Consider the following 20,891-nt stretch of genomic DNA (forward strand, 5'->3'; position numbering starts at 1 on the left):
TCCCTGCAGACCACCTCTGCATCCTGCTGGTCAAAGTCAGCTTCACACACTGAGGACCACCTCTGGTTAGACTGGTTAGACTGGTTAGAATTCACCTCCAGTCTGCCTGAACACAGACTGGTCCCATTCACCAGCCTGACAGAGTCTGGAGACAGAGAGAGAGGCCTTCTTACACAGAGATGGGGCGATAGAGCTGCTAAAATCCCTACTTTACACTGCCTTTGCATCTTTACACAGAACCAAACAGCGGCGGCAGCATGATGGCAGCGCAGAATCAAAAGAGCATGACAGGCGTGACATGGAACACACCTGCATCATCATCTAGTGTGACATAACATATGCACCAGCAGCGCTTTATAAACAATAACAAAAACAATCATTTAGCGTCCCTGTTATATGGCGGCTGATCTCGTCCTCTGCTCGGAGGGTAAGGAGCTCCTGGACCTCATTGATTTCACTATTTGTGGACATCTGCAGCTGCTGTTCTTTATCTTTGAGTTTGCCGCTAACTGCTAACAGCTCATTTTTTAATCTCCCGTGATGGGTCGCACACAGAACACAAGGTCAAAACGCCATCCATGATCCTGACCTGCCAGCTGTCCCATTTGTAGAGACGTCATTCTGTTACACAAGACAAGACAACTCCGCCCCCCATTTCATGATTGTACCTTTTATACAGAACGGCAAGGCGACATAACAGTGTGAAATTTCTGCCTTAAAGAACCAGTGTGAAGGAGGCTAGAAAGAGAAAACAAGGAAGAGAGAAAGGTAGTGTAACCAGTTCGTACCTGAGCCAAACTGCCATCAAGAAGAGCAAACTGTCATCGTACAGGCAAAAAGCATTCTCTGTCTGAACATGGCGCATGCTTGTATTACAGCACTCTCAATATCTTTTCATTCTCGCTATCCACACAGATGACACCACAGATGAATCCTGACACATCCTGTACAACCACAGACTCAAAGCATGAAACATCAAAATCAAATGGTAAAAATCTTTCCCCTCAAACATTTACAACCACAAATCGTATCATACCTTTGCTGTTGTTGTCATCAAAACCTGTGTCTGGTTGCATAAAACTGCTAGAAATGTGTAATCCAAAGCCTCCGGGCCGTTTTCAGTTTACTACAGTCAGTGAACACCATCTCTATTAACTTGTACTGCCAGGGGACAGGAATGAAGTCCGCTAACTCCTGAAGTTTAAAGAGAACAGCCTTCATTTCATGGTCTATGGTTCGTTTAGATGGGTCTGAGCCCACACATAATACGTCCTAACAGCTATTAAAGGGTTATTCAATCTACTGATTGTAGTTTCCTATGGATGAGAATAAGTATTGAGGTCTGATTGATTCATTTTTCCAAATCAAGCCAACAACAGTTGTTTAATGATGGAATTAATACCTATAATGAAACATAAGTGGAATTACATGAGTGTTACAGTTACCTCAGGCTGCTGTCAGCCCTAGAGTTGTCTCCACTGGTCTGAATCAGGGACTCATGTTGTTCCAAAGTTGTATAATTGCCTAGAGTTGGTTCGTGTTCATCAAATGCCTTGTGTGAGAAAGCTGCTCTTGATTGGTCAGAATTTCCATGTGGGAAAAATCCAGGAAGTAAAGCAAACGTTGAAGAAGAGTACACTTGCAAGATAAATGTGACACTTTCTAATGTCACAATGGAGGGACAACTACGCAGGTTGATTTTAGCGCTGCTCATCGTGGACTATATTGCTGTCATTGTTCATTTTAGTCAAACCATACAGTTTGAAAACGAGGAGCGGCTCCAACTAGAAAACAATGTTTTGATGCATTGGATGTGCTGAATGTGCATATTAAGGCAGTACAGGAGGAGGTGCACATTAATAATCCTCCAGGACTGTAACATGCTCATGTTTAACCCAAACAATGTGTCATGTGACTGCAGTTGCTTCACATCCAGGTCGGAACACCTTCTCACCACAAACCAACCGCACCAGAGTTCATTTGGAACCGGACTGAGACCACCTCTTCAAGAAGGTCTCAGTCTGGTTGTTTTGGTGTGTTCACACCTGCACAAATGAACCGCACTGAGGGGGCAAAGGAACTTGAGTTCAATTGAAGTGAACTAAACAGGGCAGGTGTGAACGCAGCCTCAGAGGTATGGATGGTACACGTTTACAGTATAAATCTTAAATGGCTTATTTGGTGATTTCGCCTTCATATGCCTGCCTGTCCTAAAACCTTTCTAAATTTGCTCATCATAGCACCACACTAAGGTGGTCTCCTGAGTCTTTCTGCAACCTGCCCCCCAAAACAATCAGTCACAGAAAGCTTTCACTAGGGATGCATGACAATATCGGCATGTCATCAGTATCAGCAGATATTGGCTTCACAGTGAATGATTAGAATCGGCCAACTTGTTTTTTCCCATTTTGCACAATGAATGAATATTACATACATTGAGAGGCATTCAATGTCATGTCTCCATCTACTGGTGGGCCGTCATGATCAGAGTATACATGCATAATATGATGTTAATGCCACTACTGATGATCACTAAAATGAGGTGGAGAAAAAGTGGATACACTAACATCGGTTATCGATCAAATGAGATGTTGCATATTGGCAAAACATATCATGCATCCCTACTTTTCACCAAACTGGTTCAACCTGCAGAGAACAGTGCTCCTATCAACTGGTTCTCTAGGCTGTTAGAGGAGACACCAGGTCTTACACAGTCCTTCAGGACATATACGGACTTAACACAGTATTCACTGACACGCCACACATAGAGTCTGAGTGAAGTCTCTTTCTCTTGTACTGAAACAGCAGAGCCACAGTCCAGTTCTCTACAGACTGCAATTGCTCCTTTTAGGGTCCAGTGATCACCATATACTGGTCTCCACTCGTTCTGGTGTTTCACCTCCAGTGTTCCTGCACAGCGACTGGATCCTCCAAACAACCTGACAGGCTCTGAACAGAAACCAGAGAGTCGTCAGTAAAAGAACAAAGTGAGTGTAAGAGAAATGAACCAAATCAAAGCTGCAGCTCCTCTTCTACCTGAGCAGGTGAGTCCAACAGCTTTGCCAGGTGAGCAGGTGTTTCTATCTGAGCCTGAGCTTCTACAGTCCAGGAGAGCAGACTCATGGCCTCCACACTGGAACTCTTTGGTCCACATTGGAGCCTCCACTTCTCCATAAAGCGCCCCCTGGAGGACTGAAGGAGCCCCACAGCCAAGCTCCCTGCAGACCACCTCTGCATCCTGCTGGTCAAAGTCAGCTTCACACACTGAGGACCACCTCTGGTTAGACTGGTTAGACTGGTTAGACTGGTTAGACTTCACCTCCAGTCTGCCTGAACACAGACTGGTCCCATTCACCAGCCTGACAGAGTCTGGAGACAGAGAGACAGTTTTTACTTCCCTCAGAATACTTTTACATTTACATAGACATTGCAAAGATAATGTAATTTTTAACTGCTTAAAGCGCTTTTTTAACTCGGACCCATCCAAGTCATTCCATGACTTGTGTCTTTTTAAAATACACTTCTGTTTTAACAGAAAATATACAGTTTCTGTACCCTGGTAAGAACATCCTGATGATGTGAGCTCAACACTTCTCTCTCTGTATCAGTCTGGGCTCACTGCCGCCTCAGACACTTTCCAGAAATTCCAGTCTGGGCCAATCAGGGACTGTGTTGTCGTTGATAAGATAAAATGCAGGCCACACTTTGCAGAACAGTAATGGAGGACCCCGATGCAACAAGCGCTAACTCTAACGTTAGCATAGTAAACACAGCAGTAGGTGAAGTCTTTGCAGAAAACGAGTTGATAACGATTAAAGAGAAACAAGAGTTTGACCTCGCAGAGTTTCTCTGAAGAAAAGACGTTTTTATAGTTCCTCTGACTGGATTTTGCAAAAGCTTGATTTATCAACTGTTGGTGCTGAGGAAGATGTTCTCGCGTGTTTTGTTATGCTGATTGACTGAAGGAGTTTGTCTGTCAAGGTCAGTCCTCACGCCCACTGAAAGTGTTTGCGGTGCACCAAGTCCAGACTGATACAGAGAGGGATCATCAGGATGGTCTTACCAGGCTCCTGCTTCTGCTTGTTGCAAGTCCTTTCAAAATAAACCTACAACGCATGTAAAACACTTCAGTTGTAGGTTGATTTTTCTTAAGTTTAGGCAGCAAAAGCACGTGGTTAGGTTTTGAAAAAAACATCATGGTCTGGCTTGAAATTCATACGGGAGCTGAACAGTGGGCTCCAAGGTGAAAGTCCAGGGTTTGATTGACCCCTCCCTCCCTCCCTATACAACTTACAGTTGGCAGCATTACAAACCGCTGCCAACTGGTGTGTATCATACCACTGTGAGAGGTGCCTCTCTGCGTCTGTTTCTGACGCTGATGTCCACTGATAAAGCAGCAGTACTTGAAGACTTGGGTTGTTGCCTGTTGTCTCTAAATGCGTGCCGCCACAAATGTGCCTCTGTGCTTCAGTGTCTGAGGCCGAGGGTTGCGAGTGAGAATGGGTAAAAACATCTCCAGTAAAAACATCTTAAAACGTCTGTTGCAGTGCATCTAATTTCTCTGTAACACACCTGCTGTTCAAAGCAACTCATCCTCACTGCGACCTCGTCACATACCCTGGGTGTGTTGGTTGACATTCTGGGACGCCGTGTCAAGTTCTCTTCTTTCAAGATACACTTCTGTTTTCACAGGAAATTTGACATTTATAGTCTCTTTCAAAATAAAAGCACTACATTGGTACAACACCATAAATTGACATCTTTTTCCTTCAACAACAAAAACATGGTTGGGTTTAGGAAAACAGAACAGGGTTTGGCTTTACAATCTTACAGGAAGTGAGCACCACCCCCTCGTTTGACAGTCAGTGTTTGTTGGAACCCATCCACCACCCCTCCTGCCCACCCCACTCGGACTTTCACCGTCTTAACCTTTGTCCGTGTCCTGCCACATTTCCCCCTGATGCCACCAGCACCATTAACCTATAATGGCAACCAGCTGTGTATCATGCTGATGTCAAAGGACTGGATTTCAACGACGTCAGAGTGAGACCGGGCTCTTAAAACAGTGACGCAGCTGCCGAGTCAGTCAAACAGTGACACATATCACATATGATATATGACATAATCAAAATAAAGTTAATTTTTCTACCATTTGTTGTCACATTACATAATATTACTGTCACAGATAGACACTGATGAGCTTACCTGAGCAGGTGATCTCCAGGCTGACAGTGGAGGTATCGAAGCTTAGACAGCGCCTTGGAGCAGATGGAGACCAAGTACATATAGGTCTGGCACTCCACACATAGTGTGTGTGTAATGAAGTCTTTACATGTCGTATTGAAATGGCAGATCCACAGTCCAGCTCTTTACAGATTATAGCTGCGTCCTTCAAGGCCCACTGCTCGCTGTACACTGGTCTCCACTCATCCTCACCTTTCAGCTCCAGTGTTCCAGTGCAGCGGCTGGACCCTCCCACCAACCTGACAGATTCTGAATAGAAACAATAGAGTCGTGTAGTTTTATTGGGAATTAAAAAAGGACATGTTTTCTCATGTAATGCTCTGGGTCAGCAGTGTACAGCTGAAGTCACTAAATCCAAATTTGGAAGTGAATTCTGGTCCAACTCCTCCTGGTATTTCAGAGCCTATTCAAGAACACTACGGCCTCTCGTAATCTGCAGATCCCACCCTAAGGTGGGCTCTAAGGCCTCAATAAAACCTGCACCATACCTGGAACATCATCCCTGAAGGCAGTCAGATCTTCTGGTGCTACCAAGGGCTGGTTTAAATGGACAAAAATTCATATCGCTCTATTTTCAGGCTCACTGGCCATACACGATATATGTCTCAGTATTCACTTCAAAATGAGCTCCATGTTCAGCTGCAGGTCAAAGCTACATTTGAGATGTCAGGAGCACTTTTATAAAAACAAACTGATCAAAATAAAAAGCAAAGACAAATTCTGTTCTCTGTTTGAAAATAAACAGCTGCACAACATGTTCATGTAAAATGATATAGAATAAACAGCAGAGCTGTACGTTAATGTTTCTGCACACAGCACTGGAGCTGCAGAGGTTTAAAGGTCTGCAGCTCAGGACACTGAACTATAACATGAGTGTAAACGGATCAGGTAGGTTTGAAACAGTTAAAAATCTTTGTGGGCGGAGTTAAAAAGGTTTTTTGGCGTTTCAAATTAATCTAGTGCTGGAAAATGACTTAAATCATTAATCTTGTTTCTACATAGAGCGTCAACAGAGAGGCCGCAGGAGGGACGGAGACACATCTGCGTTTTTGTTGCATTCTTTAAACACATCTGTCGTCTGCGTCCAGGCGCCGTCTCAGTGTCACACATCAGACTACAACTACCAAGAAGAACAGTGATGATCCACCTCACACATAAACTAGCAAACGAACGCTCACCTGACACAGTCAAGCAGCTCTGTGTCCCACACATGCAGCGCAGCGCTGTGCTGACATTTCTGTCTGTTTTCAGTCTCTATGTCAGATTACGTGATTGTGGAGTCATAAAATCGTGCTGTGACTTAGCCGACAGACACGACAGACTAGATGTTGGTCAGTGACCAATCATCCCCGGTCGTCGTTCACAACGTGCGCAATGTTTATTCATTTATTTATTTATTTATTTGGATCCCCATTAGTCACTACCAAAGGTAGCAACTATTCTTCCTGGGGTCCACAGAAGTAAAATACATTGCAGTACAAAACAATGATCTATTTAAAATTCAGAGACAAAAAGACAGAAAATAACCAGGAAAAAAAAAAAAACAACAATAAACTCCATCTACAAAATAATCAAAACAAGCAACAGTGAATCAACAGTCAATCAATCAATCAAATTCATACACCATATCCAAGTCATCAATAAAACATTCAATACAGCTCAGAGAGACAATAATACCAAAAAACAGTATGAAAATGACCACCAAAGTTCCTCAGTGCTTATCAGAGTCAAGTATGCAGCAAAAACATGTTATATCTGAAGAGGGCTGGTGTTCTGTACCATCAGGTATCTCTTCAAACTGCTTTTAAAAACTGCTTTACTTGTTACATGTGTTATATCGGATGGCAGGCTACTCCACAATTTCATTCCTCTGTACATAACAGTGCGTTGCCTTGCATTCGTTTTTAAGACTGGAAGTTAAAAACAACCTCTTAATGCATGTCCAGTATTGAACTTATGACCATTACTACTGTATGCAAACTGATGGTACACGACATTTGGGATTTTGGACATTGAAACATTTCTTATAAAACAGAGCAGAGAGATAATCATTCTGTCCTTGTCCACCAATGGCCAACCTAAGGCTCTGTGCATTCTGATGATATTAGCTCTTATGTTACAGTTCAGAGCAAGTCGTGCGGCTCTATTCTGAACTAACTGTAATTTTTCTAAATCTCTATTTGGTGCACTTGACCGCACTACTGGACAGTAATCCAAATGAGTAAGAACTAAAATTTAGCACATCTCTTAATAACTGCCACCGTTTTTTCAGTCTACTTTGACCACTCTAATCTGCTATCTAAAATTAACCAAGAAGTTTTGTGTCATCTACCTGCTCCTCAGGCACTCCCTGTACAGACACATTTAACTGTGGTTTATGTTTAAGTTTTAAGTTAGATCCAAATACAATACTTTTTGTTTTTGATATATTAAGAACCAACTTGTTACTCCATACCCACCTTACTACTGACTGTAATTCCCTGTCCAAAACACTAGACATGTCATCGGGTTATTCTTGTCCTGTTTTATTACTATTACTATTATTTCAGTCGCTGTGTCTGTTCATGTCTCAGATGAACTGTTGTCGTAGTGAACGTAATGTCAGCTGGGATAGGCTCCTCCCCCCCACGACCCCTAACAGGATAAGCAGCTATGGAAGAAGAATGAATGTTTTCAGCTGTAACTGATGAGGCTGGCAATGTTGGGTCATACAGAGCCTTTGCTCAAAACCAGTAGCTTACAGACTCAAAGGTAAATTAATCAGTTGGGATCAAACAGATTTATCTATCTATCTTTTGGAACGAGAAGATTTTCATAGTTGGATCAGAATCTTATACACTTTCTTGACTGCCCATATCCTTAAATTTAGAAATCTGTAACTAAATTTAAACTCTGTGGATGAAAATGAAAGAGATGCTTGCTTTTGCAATTGCTGTTCGCTTGAGTGGAAAAAAATCTGCACCCATACAGAGATTCATGGATTCATTTTGTCGGAAAAGAAAGCGACCCAAATGTTTGATTTCCAGATGTATTTTAAGAAGAATACACACAGGAAGTATCTCTACATTTATATTTATTTATATACACACCGTTGTGGTTGAGTGTTTCCTCTGCCTGGAGACCTGAGTCAAGAAAATGGACAATAAACATTAACATACATAACAGTGATAAAATGATTTGAACAGAGCTGTCATCCTCAAATGCAGTAACTCACTCTCTCTGTGATGCGCTGTCTGTTGGAGCTGGATCAATGAATGATTCATCACTGATATATTATCTGAAGCCTCATTTTGTACTGGTTTAGATAAACAATTTGGTCATGTTGCCCATATCTGCTGAGCGACAGTTTTGTGTGAAGGGAATTAAAGGCCTGTCCCAGATATAGGCCTGTTGACTCCAGTGATTTAAGCAAACAATAGCCCGAGCTGCTAATGGAAGTTTTACAGGTATTTGTTTATACAGGAAAGGAACTGAAAGTAACGTGAGGTGTGTTACAGTTAAAACTGGCCTGACTCAGCGACACAAAAACAAAAACACCTCACAATACAAAATATCATCAGAAACAATCAACACAGGCAAAACAAAACTTGTTTTTGTAGAGTGGTACAGTCCTCATCCAATGACGCATGAGCATGAGTCGTACCTGAGATCCAGAACAACACCAGGAGCGCCATCAACCTGTGATCCATGTCCAGCATCATCACAACCACAGTATCACTGTCTGTCTGTCTGTCTGTCTGTCTGCCATCGTCTGTCTCTACTCCTGGTTGTCAGCTCTGTTCAGCTGGGCCTCCCGTGCTGTGAATCCGAGACAAACAAAGTTACACAGCCCATAAAAACCTCCATACATTTTCTCCGACTTCCATGTGACCTCACAGTGCGTTCGCTGTGATCCATGGAGACAGGCTGAGCTGTGCTGTGATATATTTGTATATATACTGTATGGTGCAGGTTTACTGCATGTGACTGCAGCACACCCTCAGCTGGGATTGCTCAGATAACGACCGGAGCTTGTAAACCTCGTTTCCTCACAGATTAGGCTGATTGACTGGAGCTGTGATTGTGGCTGTCGGCCAGGGTCAAGGGTCATTCATTGTACAACACAGGGCTGCACAACATAATGCAGTTACAGTCCCTCTGTACAACACAAGGAGAAAAAACCAGTTCAATTTGATCTGTGCAGCACATTTCATACACAGTGAACACTTTGGCTGACATTCATGAAATGTTGGTAAATCTGTGAGAAGATTTGCACATAACAAAGCTCGGTACTAAAAACCGACACCGGATTCATGAACGTCACAGAAAACTCAGATTTGATCGTGTGTACGTTCACGAAAGCCGATCAGTCGTAAACTTCCAGCGCGCTCCTGCTAGTCAGCAATTAGCCACATTATATATGTGTCATTTGATTATTTTTATTGTTTTCATCTTGTGTTGTCAGCAGTTTGGTGTTTTTATTTTGTATTACTGTAAACGATTCGCTGTGGGGCAATTAGTTGCCAATCGTTGCTTATCTGCCTCAGTGACGGTATTTTATTTTCATTTTTTGTTCTTTGTGTTTTCTTAAAATTGTCTCATTTTATTTGCTTGAATTCGGCATTGTTTTGGGATCAACCATGTAAAGCACTTACACCTTTATTCTGAAAAGCGCTTTATAAATAAAGTGCGTTACAGTGTAGGAAAAAATGACCTGTGTGGTCCTGTGGTTTGGACGACATGTTGGGATTAAGCTGATCCAAGTAAGCTAAACAATGAAGATATGTTTTCTTGTCTACTGTTTCGGTGCCCCGACTCATGCTGCCTCACGTCTGCAGGCTCAAGTGTGTGCAACACAGCTTCAGTTTGTTTATGTGAGCTTGTCCTGTCTTCTGCTGTTTATGTTGAGCAGTGTTTGGATCCTTCACTTCAGTAAAAGAACTAATACCACACTGTAATCTCTGTGGTTTCCGTTGGACTTGTACACGCTGTTGGGAAGTTAATGACAAAAAAATAATATTTTATAAACTCCTCGTGTGTTTAATCTGTAAAAACCTGAATTCACTCAGTGGCTTTAAAAGAAAAACTCAAGTTAAGTACATGTACCTTGAATTTACACAGAACAGACAGACGGGGATTTACTAGTTAAATCCAAACTGCACTCAAATAACTGCATCTGAGCAGCAGCAGATCTTGTATCAACACTTTTCTCTTTGTGCTTAATAATCAGTGTCTGATCAGTTCATGTTCACACAACTCCACATGTTCAATAATTCAGTCAGTAAAGAGAAACGTACCTCGAGGTAAATGCAGTGAGACGGTCCAGAGCGAGCTGACAGGGAGGAGGGTTACTTCATTCTGTGCTGCAGCATGTGAAGCACCACATGAAGTACAGTCCATCACACTGCCTCAGACTCTGTGAAGTTAGTGCAAAGACACACATGTGGGCACATCTGGCTTTCAAAATAAGATAAGGTAAGCTTTCTTCAGGGGAGAAATTTAGATGTTGAAGCAGCATGATGACAGGAATAAGTTCAGATAATTAAAGGAGCAAAATAATTAAACTACATAACTGTGAATAGAAGTTAAAATAGAAACTACAGAAGAAACATTCAATACAAAATTGGGAGGTGAAGTGATGTGAATGGCAAAAGTAAAAATGAAGAACATGAGGGCGGGCAGCAGGTGAGACCAAAAATCTATTCTTTATTTTTCAGAATACAATGCAGTAAAAAGATGTGCAGTATATGTGTAATATATTGACATCTAAATCACTATTATCAAGACGCAATTCCTTTTATTTTGAAAGTCAGTGACACAAGTGGAACCTTTGACCCCGTGGTCACATTCAATACTGGCGTGGAGGACTCCAGATATAAACACAAAACTGCTCAGCCAGCTCGGTCTTGTTAAGACTAAGATATATAAAAGCTAAACAAGCTAAACAGATTTAGCTCCTACATCCACAGACACATGTATTTTTAAGCTAGTAGCGCCAAGTCACCGGCACAGCTGATGGAAGACGCCAGGGGATGCCTGTTAGAACCCAAAAACAGCACCGGGGACAGGTGGAACAGTTTGAGCTTTAATGCACCACTTCAATAAGTACAGTGAGAGCAGACAGGTGAGGCAACAGAGAGTCAGTGTTGAGTGTCAGATTCCCCAGGGGAACAGAATCAGGCTGCAGCTCTCCACGTGGAACACTGTAGCAGCACACAGGTGAGTTGACGAATGAAGCAAACCACAGCTCAGAAGATCTTAGGTGACTGGACCGGTAAACTCATTTTGAAAAGTTGGGTGACGTCACAGGAAACAGGCTAACAGGCTAACAGGCACCAGGAGGGCAGAAGCATAGTGGTTGAAAACAGAAGGCAGAGTGGTTTACTGGGGAGCAGACGACTGAAAGTCTTGCACAGAGGCGAAGAACAATCTGGCAAGGAGAGTCTGTGACAACTGATGATGATGTTCTTCTTCAGCCTCAGTGTTGGTGTCCTTTCTCTGTGGTTCAATCCAAATCTCCACCCTCTGGACCTGCACACTGAGCCCTCGCAGACTTCAGGCGTGCATAATGTGACGTCTTCACCGTCATCACGTGAAGTCTGCGAGAGCAGGAGTGTGCAGCGTTATAAAAGGAGCTAAGAGACAGGCTTGGAGTCATTTGAGAGACTGCATATGGTGATCACTGCAGCAATCGCCTACGTGATCAGATTGCACAGCTTCTATAGGTTAGGCTGCAATATTGAAATGCATATTGATTACCTCTATAGCCTATACTGCTACATATATCTGTATCATGATGTCGTTGAATTTTATATCTGGCCAACGTTATTCAAGTAACGTTTTAATGTTACAATTTATAATAAGTTTATGTGGTTTTGTGTGTGCGAGTGTGTGTGTGTGTGTGTGTGTGTGTCTGTCAGCAATTTAGAAAAATTTAAACGTCACGTCCATATTGCAATGAATTGTGGGTAATTAAACTCATGAAGTCTGTACCCCAAGCAGGCTCTCTGAAGTCCGCAGAAAGTCAGCTTGAGGCCCCTTGTGGACTGAATGAATGGTGGACTTGGAGCCCTACACACTCCTGGACTTCCCGTGAACACGCCCGCAAAGTCCATGAGTCTGCAAGTGCAGTGAAGTGTGAACATTTGGATTCAGCCTTCGTCTCCAAGTCCTAAAAATCCTGGATCAGATCTAATCAGTTGAGCATCCGTGTTCTCAGGTCTTCTTCCTCTCTGAACCAGCAAGATTAGTGTCCCTCTGTCGTTTAGATGTCTGCCTCCTGGTGGCCTGGAGAGACAAGACAGCACAGGTTGAACATGACTCCTCGAGAGGTTGAGTCTTTAAATAAACTTATATATGTGAATTTAAGCCGTGAACAGTGGAAGGAAAAAAAATGACACCAGATTATAGTTAACAGCCTCCTTAACACGCCGTTGCAAAAAAAATTGCACTTCAAAGTTTGCATCCATGTCAGTGAAAACATGGATGCTTCACACACAGAAGATCTAGTCACCAATTCAGTATCTGACCAAATGTCTCTCCTTCTGTTCCTGAGATATGACGCTGACTGATGGCCAGTTGTTTGTCTGTTGTTTGTGTGTTTTTGCAGAACATTATGATGTCACAGTGAGGTTGACCTGTGACGTTTTGAATATATATACATTATTATAACCTATAAGACATTTGTGTTAAAGTTTGTTATAATCGCTGGATGCTGTCTTGAGTAACGGACAAAAATATGCTCTGGATGGTACCAACAGAAGTGTTCTACTCTGCCCTGTTTTTCCTCACCTCTCTGCTGAGATACCTCGCACACTGATCTGAAACTGAAAGGTGGAGCTACAAACACTGCAGTCCATCGATTGGAGCAGAGCACAAAGCTGCCATTTTAAAATCCATATAAATATCTTCTTTTTGTTCTGAAGACGGCGTGCAAGAGTGGTAACAACCAGCAGTAACAACCTCAACTTAAGTCTCGTCTGTTATTTCCCAGCTGCTGGAAAAGTGAAGGGGGCTAGCTGGATGTTGAGGAGGCTGGCAGCTGAACAGGCTAACAATGCTAACAATACCACTGTGCTGCTCCAACACTGGCTGCAGTGCAATTATCTCTTTCAGAAGCTTTGCAATCCAGCCTGCAGTTCTGCAGTGTCTTTTTGTCAAATAAATTCAACACTGAATGTCTTCTGGGATTATTTATCAATTTTTCCACGTTGAAAAAAGTTGTTATTGTCGTTAGCTGTTCACTGGCAATCCCATGATGTCTTGGGGTTAGTGTGTTGACCCATGTAGAGGCTGTGTTCCTGACGGGGCATGTGTATGACAGCTCTGATCTCAAATGCACTGTGATGTCCTCATCACTGCAGTAACGTCATGTGACTGAATTATTGCAGTAACGCTATCATCATCACAGCCCTAACTGTCAGAGATGAGATCACTGATGGACTTACCTGAACAGGTGATCTGGGTCATCAGTGTGTAGAGAGAGGGGTACAGCCTTACACAGTCTTTCAGAGCAGGTGCAGAGTGCACACAGCCAGATGTCATCGTCCATACAAGTCCATCTGAGAACTTGACTCTCCGTCCTACAAAAACAACAGAGCCACAGTCCAACTCTTTACATGTTAGAGCTGCTTCCTTCAGGGTCCACTGAGAGTTCCAGGCGTATACTGGTCTCCACTCTCCCTGTTTCACCTCCAGTGATCCTGCACAGCGACTGGATCCTCCCACCAACCTGACAGGCTCTGAACAGAAACCAGAGAGTCGTCAGTAAAAGAACAAAGTGAGTGTAAGAGAAATGAACCAAATCAAAGCTGCAGCTCCTCTTCTACCTGAGCAGGTGAGTCCAACAGCTTTGCCAGGTGAGCAGGTGTTTCTATCTGAGCCTGAGCTTCTACAGTCCAGGAGAGCAGACTCATGGCCTCCACACTGGAACTCTTTGGTCCACATTGGAGCCTCCACTTCTCCATAGAGCGCCCCCTGGAGGACTGAAGGAGCCCCACAGCCAAGCTCCCTGCAGACCACCTCTGCATCCTGCTGGTCAAAGTCAGCTTCACACACTGAGGACCACCTCTGGTTAGACTGGTTAGACTGGTTAGACTTCACCTCCAGTCTGCCTGAACACAGACTGGTCCCATTCACCAGCCTGACAGAGTCTGGAGACAGAGAGAGAGAAAAATGGTTAAACTCTTGTGATTATATATTTTGCTTTGAATGGCACCTATGAAACGTAATTTAAATGTAACACGTAATTTATCTTTGGAAATAATGCAACTGAAACATTCACACTAATCACTTTGTTCACATGCACAAAATATGCTGGTTTTCGCCCTTATTCTGGAAAACACAATATGAACAGATACAAGAAGAGGCCAACCAGAGCGGGATCTAAAAAGGCCATCAGCTTCATTAATGTAGGAGCCAGGCCTTTCTTAACTAAAACACCAAAGCCCATCTTCCGCAGACTGTCAGGCCCTGGCAGATAAGGGTTGACGTAGGGAAGAGGCTGCTGCTCCCAGAGATGGTGCACACATCCCAAGGCCTGGGCACTGTATTGTGGTCAGCAGAAGACAAGAACATCTCTCTTGTTGAACAGACGGTGCCATGGGAGGAGAAGGGTGTGAGGCCCATGAGAGAAAAGCCCTGAAGTACCAGGGGTGCACGGACAAGGGATGGCAGGCATGGTTGTTCCCTGTGGAGATCGGTTGCAGAGGTTGTTGTCAGCTCTGGGCCTGGACGAAAGGAGCAAGAGACAACCAACTCGTAGGATGGGGGAGGAGGCAGAATGAGCCCCCTGCTGGATGTGGAGTAGGTGTGAGGAGGGAGGCTGGAAGCCAGGAGCAGTAATGTAGACGGCATGGTGGTGCAGTGGTTAACATTGCCGCCTCACAGCAAGAGGGTTACTGGTGGGGGAGCCCCTCTGTGCAGAGTCTGCGTGTTCTCCCTGTGTCAGCGTGGGTTTCCTCCAGGTGTTCTCACATGTTCTCCCCATGTCAGCGTGGGTTTCCTCCAGGTGCTCTCACATGTTCTCCCTGTGTCAGCGTGGGTTTCCTCCAGGTGTTCTTAAGCTCTTTGGACTGACTGGATTCAGTCCAGTGGAAACCACTGACTGTCAGTGTGAAAGAGAAATGAACACAGTGGAAACATTACTGTCCCAGATCATATCACTGATGAACTTACCTGAGCAGGTGATCTCCAGGATGTAGGAAGAGAAATCTGGTCTTACACAGTCCTCCAGAGCAGATCCAGATTGAACACAGTCAGATGACATTACCCACACAGGTCTGCGTGAGGACTCCTTTCTCCATTTGACGGAAACAGCTGAGCCACAGTCCACCTCTCTGCAAAATGTAGTTGCTTCTGTCAGGGTCCAAATATATTTCCAATTGTCCACTGGTCTCCACTCCCGCTGTTTCACCTCCAGTGTTCCTGCACAGCGACTGGATCCTCCCACCAATCTGACAGGTTCTGAAGAGAAACCAGAGAGTCGTCAGTAAAAGAACAAAGTGAGTGTAAGAGAAATGAACCAAATCAAAGCTGCAGCTCCTCTTCTACCTGAGCAGGTGACCTCCTGGACAGCGTAAGAGGAATATGATGTTACACAGTCCCTCAGAGCAGATCCAGAGTGAACACATTCAGACGTCATCGTCCATACAGGTCTGGCTAAAGACTCTGTTCGCTGTCCCACAGATATTGTAGAGCCACAGTCCAGCTCTTCACAAACTACTGCTGCTTCCCTCAGGCTCCAGTCATCACCATCCACCGGTCGCCACTCTGTCTGGTGTTTCACCTCCAGTGTTCCTGCACAGCGACTGGATCCTCCCACCAACCTGACAGGCTCTGAACAGAAACCAGAGAGTCGTAAGTAAAAGAACAAAGTGAGTGTAAGAGAAATGAACCAAATCAAAGCTGCAGCTCCTCTTCTACCTGAGCAGGTGAGTCCAACAGCTTTGCCAGGTGAGCAGGTGTTTCTATTTGAGCCTGAGCTTCTACAGTCCAGGAGAGCAGACTCATGGCCTCCACACTGGAACTCTTTGGTCCACATTGGAGCCTCCACTTCTCCATAGAGCGCCCCCTGGAGGACTGAAGGAGCCCCACAGCCAAGCTCCCTGCAGACCACCTCTGCATCCTGCTGGTCAAAGTCAGCTTCACACACTGAGGACCACCTCTCTTTATAATGTTTAGACTGTTTAGGCTTCACCTCCAGTCTGCCTGAACACAAACTGGTCCCATTCACCAACCTGACGGAGTCTGGAGAGAAAGAGAGAGGTCACAGTTCACTCTGAGACATCATCTGTCTCCAGCATCACATATACCTGCACAGAACTTCCCCCATAATTAGATCATGAATTTAAGAGTTGTGGCCAGAAACATGTTTTCTGAGGTCACAGTGACCTCAACTTTGACTTTTGATCACCAGAATCCAAGCAGTTCATTCTTGAGTCCAAGTGGATTTTTGTGCCAAATGTGAGGAAATTCAGACGCTGTTTGTTCTTTTTCTTTTTAAGATTTTTTTTTTTTACTTATTGGATGGGATGATTTAAACAGAGAGGGAGAGAAAGAGAAGGAATGACATGAGGTGAACTGCCATCGGCTGGAGTCAAACCCACAGCTGCTGCAGCAAAGACCCTTTGTGCATTGGATGTCCACTCTACCTGCTGAGTTTTCAGGCACCCGTTCTTGAGACATCATGTTCACAAGAATATGATGGACCAAGTTACAGTAACCTGGGCCTTTGACAACAAAAACTGAATTGTTTCATCCTTGAGTTGAAGTGGATGTTTGGGCCAAATTTAAAGAATCTCCTTCAAGGTGTTCTTGAGATATCACTTTCATGAGAATGGAAGGGACATACATTTGTACGGATGGACAGACAACCTGGAAACATTATGCCTATGGCCACGGCTATTGTCAGTGAAAATGACCATTTCACAAACCTGATTTCAAAATGGAGGCTGCATGGCCTATGAAACAAAATGGCTGACATAGGTAAACTACAAGTGCACAGGTGCAAGGTTAACAATTGCCTTTTGTGCAAATTAAGCATGTCAGTTTTAAGTGATATATCGTAGGAAACCGGACTTGCTTGACCTTCTGGATGATGTTTCACTTCTCAGTCAAGAAATGTCTTCAAGAAACTCGATCAAGTCCAGTTGCCTACGAGATAGCACTTAAGATTACGATGACCTGGATGACTGAAAATCTTCACCAACAAACTAAGTATGTGCATTACACTAGGAACAATGGATAATTTAAATCTATTGCGCATTGCCCTTGGAACGGTGAGATCAAATGCCTCAGCAAGAGAAAGGTCCCGGCTTCCTAAAATTGATCCTGCTGTCCTCAAGACCTGGCAACAAATGATATTTGACAATGAGGACTGCTGCTTACAGATGATCTTGTTGGCCATCTCAGTGATGTTACCAGCAGAGACATTAACCCTCCATAGAAAATAAAGTCTCTGCTGGCCTACACATTGCTGCAAGTGTTCAGATCAAAGTAAAATTTCTTGTCAATTAATGTACCAAGATACTTGTAGCTCTCCATATATCTACTCCTTTACCTTTGACAATGGTCAAGAAGGGAGGGATTGGTGCTGATCTTCTGAAGTCAGTAGTCATGTCTTTAGTCATGTGTTTTGTCTTAGAGGAACACTCAAGAAACACTACTGTCAGAGATGATCTCACTGCTGGAGTTACCTGAACAGGTGATCTCCAAGGTATAGGAAGTGGAATCTGACATTGCACAGCCCCTCAGAGCAGATCCAGAGTGAAGACAGCCAGATGTCATCGTCCACACAGGTCTGGCTGAGGACTCCTCTCTCTGTCGTAGGGAAACAGCAGAGCCACAGTCCAGCTCTTTACAGAATACAGCTGCATCCCTCAGGCTCCAATGATGGCCGTACACTGGCCTCCAGTCATCCCCATGTTTCATCTCCAGTGCTCCAGTACAACGACCGGATCCTCCCACCAACCTGACAGATTCTGAACGGAAACAGGAGAGTCATTAGTCAGAAAAGAAAAATTGTTTTTATTATGAAACAACAAACACGTTAAGTGCTGCTAGTTAGTGTGTTGACCCGTGTAGAGGCTGTGTTCCTGACCAGGCATGTGTATGACAGCTCTGATCTCAAATGCACTGTGATGTCCTCATCACTGCGGTAGCGTCATGTGACTGCATCACTGCAGTAATGCAATTATCATCACAGCCCTGTCAGAGATGAGATCACTGATGGACTTACCTGAACAGGTGATCTGGGTGTTTGGGGTGTAGAAAGAGGAAGTTGGTATTGCACAGTCTTTTAAAAAAGGTGCAGAGGGAACACAGCCAGCTGTCAATACCCATACAAGTTCATCTGAGGACTCTTCTTTCTGTCTTACAGAAACAACAGAGCCACAGCCCAACTCTGTACACGTTAGAGCTGCTTCCTTCAGGGTCCACTGAGAGTTCAAGTCATATACTGGTCTCCACTCTCCCTGTTTCACCTCCAGTGTTCCTGCACAGCGACTGGATCCTCCCACCAACCTGACAGGCTCTGAACAGAAACCAGAGAGTCGTCAGTAAAAGAACAAAGTGAGTGTAAGAGAAATGAACCAAATCAAAGCTGCAGCTCCTCTTCTACCTGAGCAGGTGAGTCCAACAGCTTTGCCAGGTGAGCAGGTGTTTCTATCTGAGCCTGAGCTTCTACAGTCCAGGAGAGCAGACTCATGGCCTCCACACTGGAACTCTTTGGTCCACATTGGAGCCTCCACTTCTCCATAGAGCGCCCCCTGGAGGACTGAAGGAGCCCCACAGCCAAGCTCCCTGCAGACCACCTCTGCATCCTGCTGGTCAAAGTCAGCTTCACACACTGAGGACCACCTCTGGTTAGACTGGTTAGACTTCACCTCCAGTCTGCCTGAACACAGACTGATCCCATTCACCAGCCTGACAGAGTCTGGAGACAGAGAGAGAAATCATTAAGGCTGTTATCTTGTGATTATATATCGGCACCTATGAAACATAACTATTGAATAAAATATAATTTGGCCTTGGAAATAATGCAACTGTAACATTCACACTAATCACGATGTTTACATGCACAAAAATATTCTGGTTTTTACCCTCATTCCAAAAGAGAACAATATCCCTACTGAGCTGTTTACATGGCTAATAAAAAATAATATTCCACCAATATTTGTGTTCACATGCAGCTGAGCATACTCTGATTAATGTCAAAGTAAAAATACGGAAGAATGGAACAGCTGGAGCTGCTTGTGCCCTTCGACCACCTTCTCGAAAAGATCAGTGTTGTGATATTTGTGCATGTCCAATAACCTGTTTATAATGTTTAAAAACAGGCGTGTTTCTACATCTGCACAGAAATGTGGGCTCCTCTCTACCCCAGCCTGAAAAACTGTTGGCTAATTGACCTATGGCTAAGCCCCGCCCTCAAACGCAATGAGCCAATCACAGTGCGTATAGCCATTCCTACACTGGGACATTCTCTGCCTGGACGTCCATTGAAATGCATTACAGAAAGTCAGTTTGTTGGGTTTTATGAGCTTTTTCTGAGATTTGAAGTTTAAAAATGGTCAAACGGTGTGCATGGGGTACATGCAACTCTGACACAAGGTATCCTGAGAGGCTGGGCGACCAGGTGTATTTTTTACACTTTAAACCACATCTCAAGCGAGAAAAGTGTCTCCTTTGGATAAAGTTGTGTGGTAACGTTAGACCACAACATCAACTCAACGTGAATAAGATTAACAATGATGTCTACATCTGTTCTAAGGTAAGTCAACATTGTGTTTGAGGCAACATATTGTCACTTTGCTGGAAAGAAATATAAAGTTATCTTTAACATCTCTAGCTAACGTTAGCTAAAGTTAGCCTAACGTTAGCTCCTAGCTGCGTTGTTCATCATGTCACCTTGTTTGCTGGGAGTTCATTAGCCTATTTTGTTCTAGTTTTGTACTTTGGTGATCGTACATCATTGTTAGCTGTTGTCCAAAGGGCTCTAGTTAAGCTAACGTTAACTTCTGGAGCTTAGCTTCATTAACTTATCTGTAATGGCAGAGATAACAAAGGTTGGCAAACGTTATGCTGAATGATTCAGTGTAAATACTGTAGCACCAAACTAACGGAGAGACACTCTTGGTAAAGATGGTAAAAAGGCCGTTATCCTTTTCTCATATTCTGAGCCAAAAACCTTAACTTCAGTGGCAGTATGATGCACCAAAATTTGATCGTTAGCCTATGTCTCCAAAAATCATCATGCCGTGTACTGTGACACCTGCCATAGCGCCGGTCACTGAATGTTGATATTTTGTCCGAGTGAGTGGAGGGGGCGTGGCTTAGCCATAGGTCAATTGGTTTGTGTACAACGCACAGAGCTGACTGTAAACAGCCAAGAGACTGTGAGTTAGGAACAACATGGAGAGGAAGCTGCTGGTGGCATTCTACAGGGCATCCATCGAGAGCGTTCTGACATAATGAAGGCGCAAGGTTTGGGGCAGGGAAGGTTTCTGATTGGATAGGGGGCGGGGCGGATGTTACGTGTTTACGTTTACCGGAAGAAAACACTGTAGTCCTCACTCCGGATAACAAGATGCTTGACGATGCCGTTCTTAGTGCCTTTTTCGGGCTTGTTTTGCTTATATTCTTGAAGCAGCAGTATGACAACAACCTTG

At 43.9% G+C, this 20,891-nt stretch overlaps 2 protein-coding genes across 2 annotated transcripts in view; both read right to left on the minus strand.

The window, feature by feature from the left end:
* Nucleotides 1-20,891, minus strand: part of LOC117259256 (scavenger receptor cysteine-rich type 1 protein M130-like) — a 41,235-nt gene that overhangs the window by 14,342 nt on the left and 6,002 nt on the right. Inside the window, exons 7-11 of the mRNA XM_078167410.1 lie at nucleotides 18,842-19,156; nucleotides 18,461-18,754; nucleotides 17,919-18,203; nucleotides 16,147-16,470; nucleotides 15,775-16,059 (exon numbers count right to left, since the gene is read on the minus strand). Of these exons, the coding sequence (XP_078023536.1) occupies nucleotides 15,775-16,059; nucleotides 16,147-16,470; nucleotides 17,919-18,203; nucleotides 18,461-18,754; nucleotides 18,842-19,156 (1,503 nt within the window). The remainder of the gene's footprint in view (nucleotides 1-15,774; nucleotides 16,060-16,146; nucleotides 16,471-17,918; nucleotides 18,204-18,460; nucleotides 18,755-18,841; nucleotides 19,157-20,891) is intronic.
* Nucleotides 262-10,591, minus strand: LOC144462776 (scavenger receptor cysteine-rich type 1 protein M130-like). Its single transcript, XM_078167411.1, has 6 exons — nucleotides 10,521-10,591; nucleotides 8,888-9,042; nucleotides 8,334-8,366; nucleotides 5,206-5,493; nucleotides 3,037-3,369; nucleotides 262-2,949 (listed from the first exon to the last, which is right to left on the minus strand). Exons 2-6 carry the CDS (start codon nucleotides 8,943-8,945, stop codon nucleotides 2,642-2,644), a joined length of 1,020 nt encoding a protein of 339 aa, XP_078023537.1. The 5' UTR covers nucleotides 8,946-9,042; nucleotides 10,521-10,591; the 3' UTR covers nucleotides 262-2,641.

This window comes from Epinephelus lanceolatus, chromosome 4, assembly GCF_041903045.1.
Source record: "Epinephelus lanceolatus isolate andai-2023 chromosome 4, ASM4190304v1, whole genome shotgun sequence".
In the NCBI taxonomy this organism is placed as follows: Eukaryota; Metazoa; Chordata; class Actinopteri; order Perciformes; family Serranidae; genus Epinephelus; species Epinephelus lanceolatus.

Coding starts and splice junctions, on each gene's coding strand:
- LOC144462776 (XM_078167411.1), bottom strand. CDS start 8,945: ATGATGCTGGACATGGATCACAGGTTGATGGCGCTCCTGGTGTTGTTC. Junction 8,367..8,887: donor GGTGTTGTTCTGGATCTCAG/GTACGACTCATG, acceptor TTCTTGACTCAG/GTCTCCAGGCAGAGGAAACA. Junction 2,950..3,036: donor TGTTGGACTCACCTGCTCAG/GTAGAAGAGGAG, acceptor GTTTCTGTTCAG/AGCCTGTCAGGTTGTTTGGA.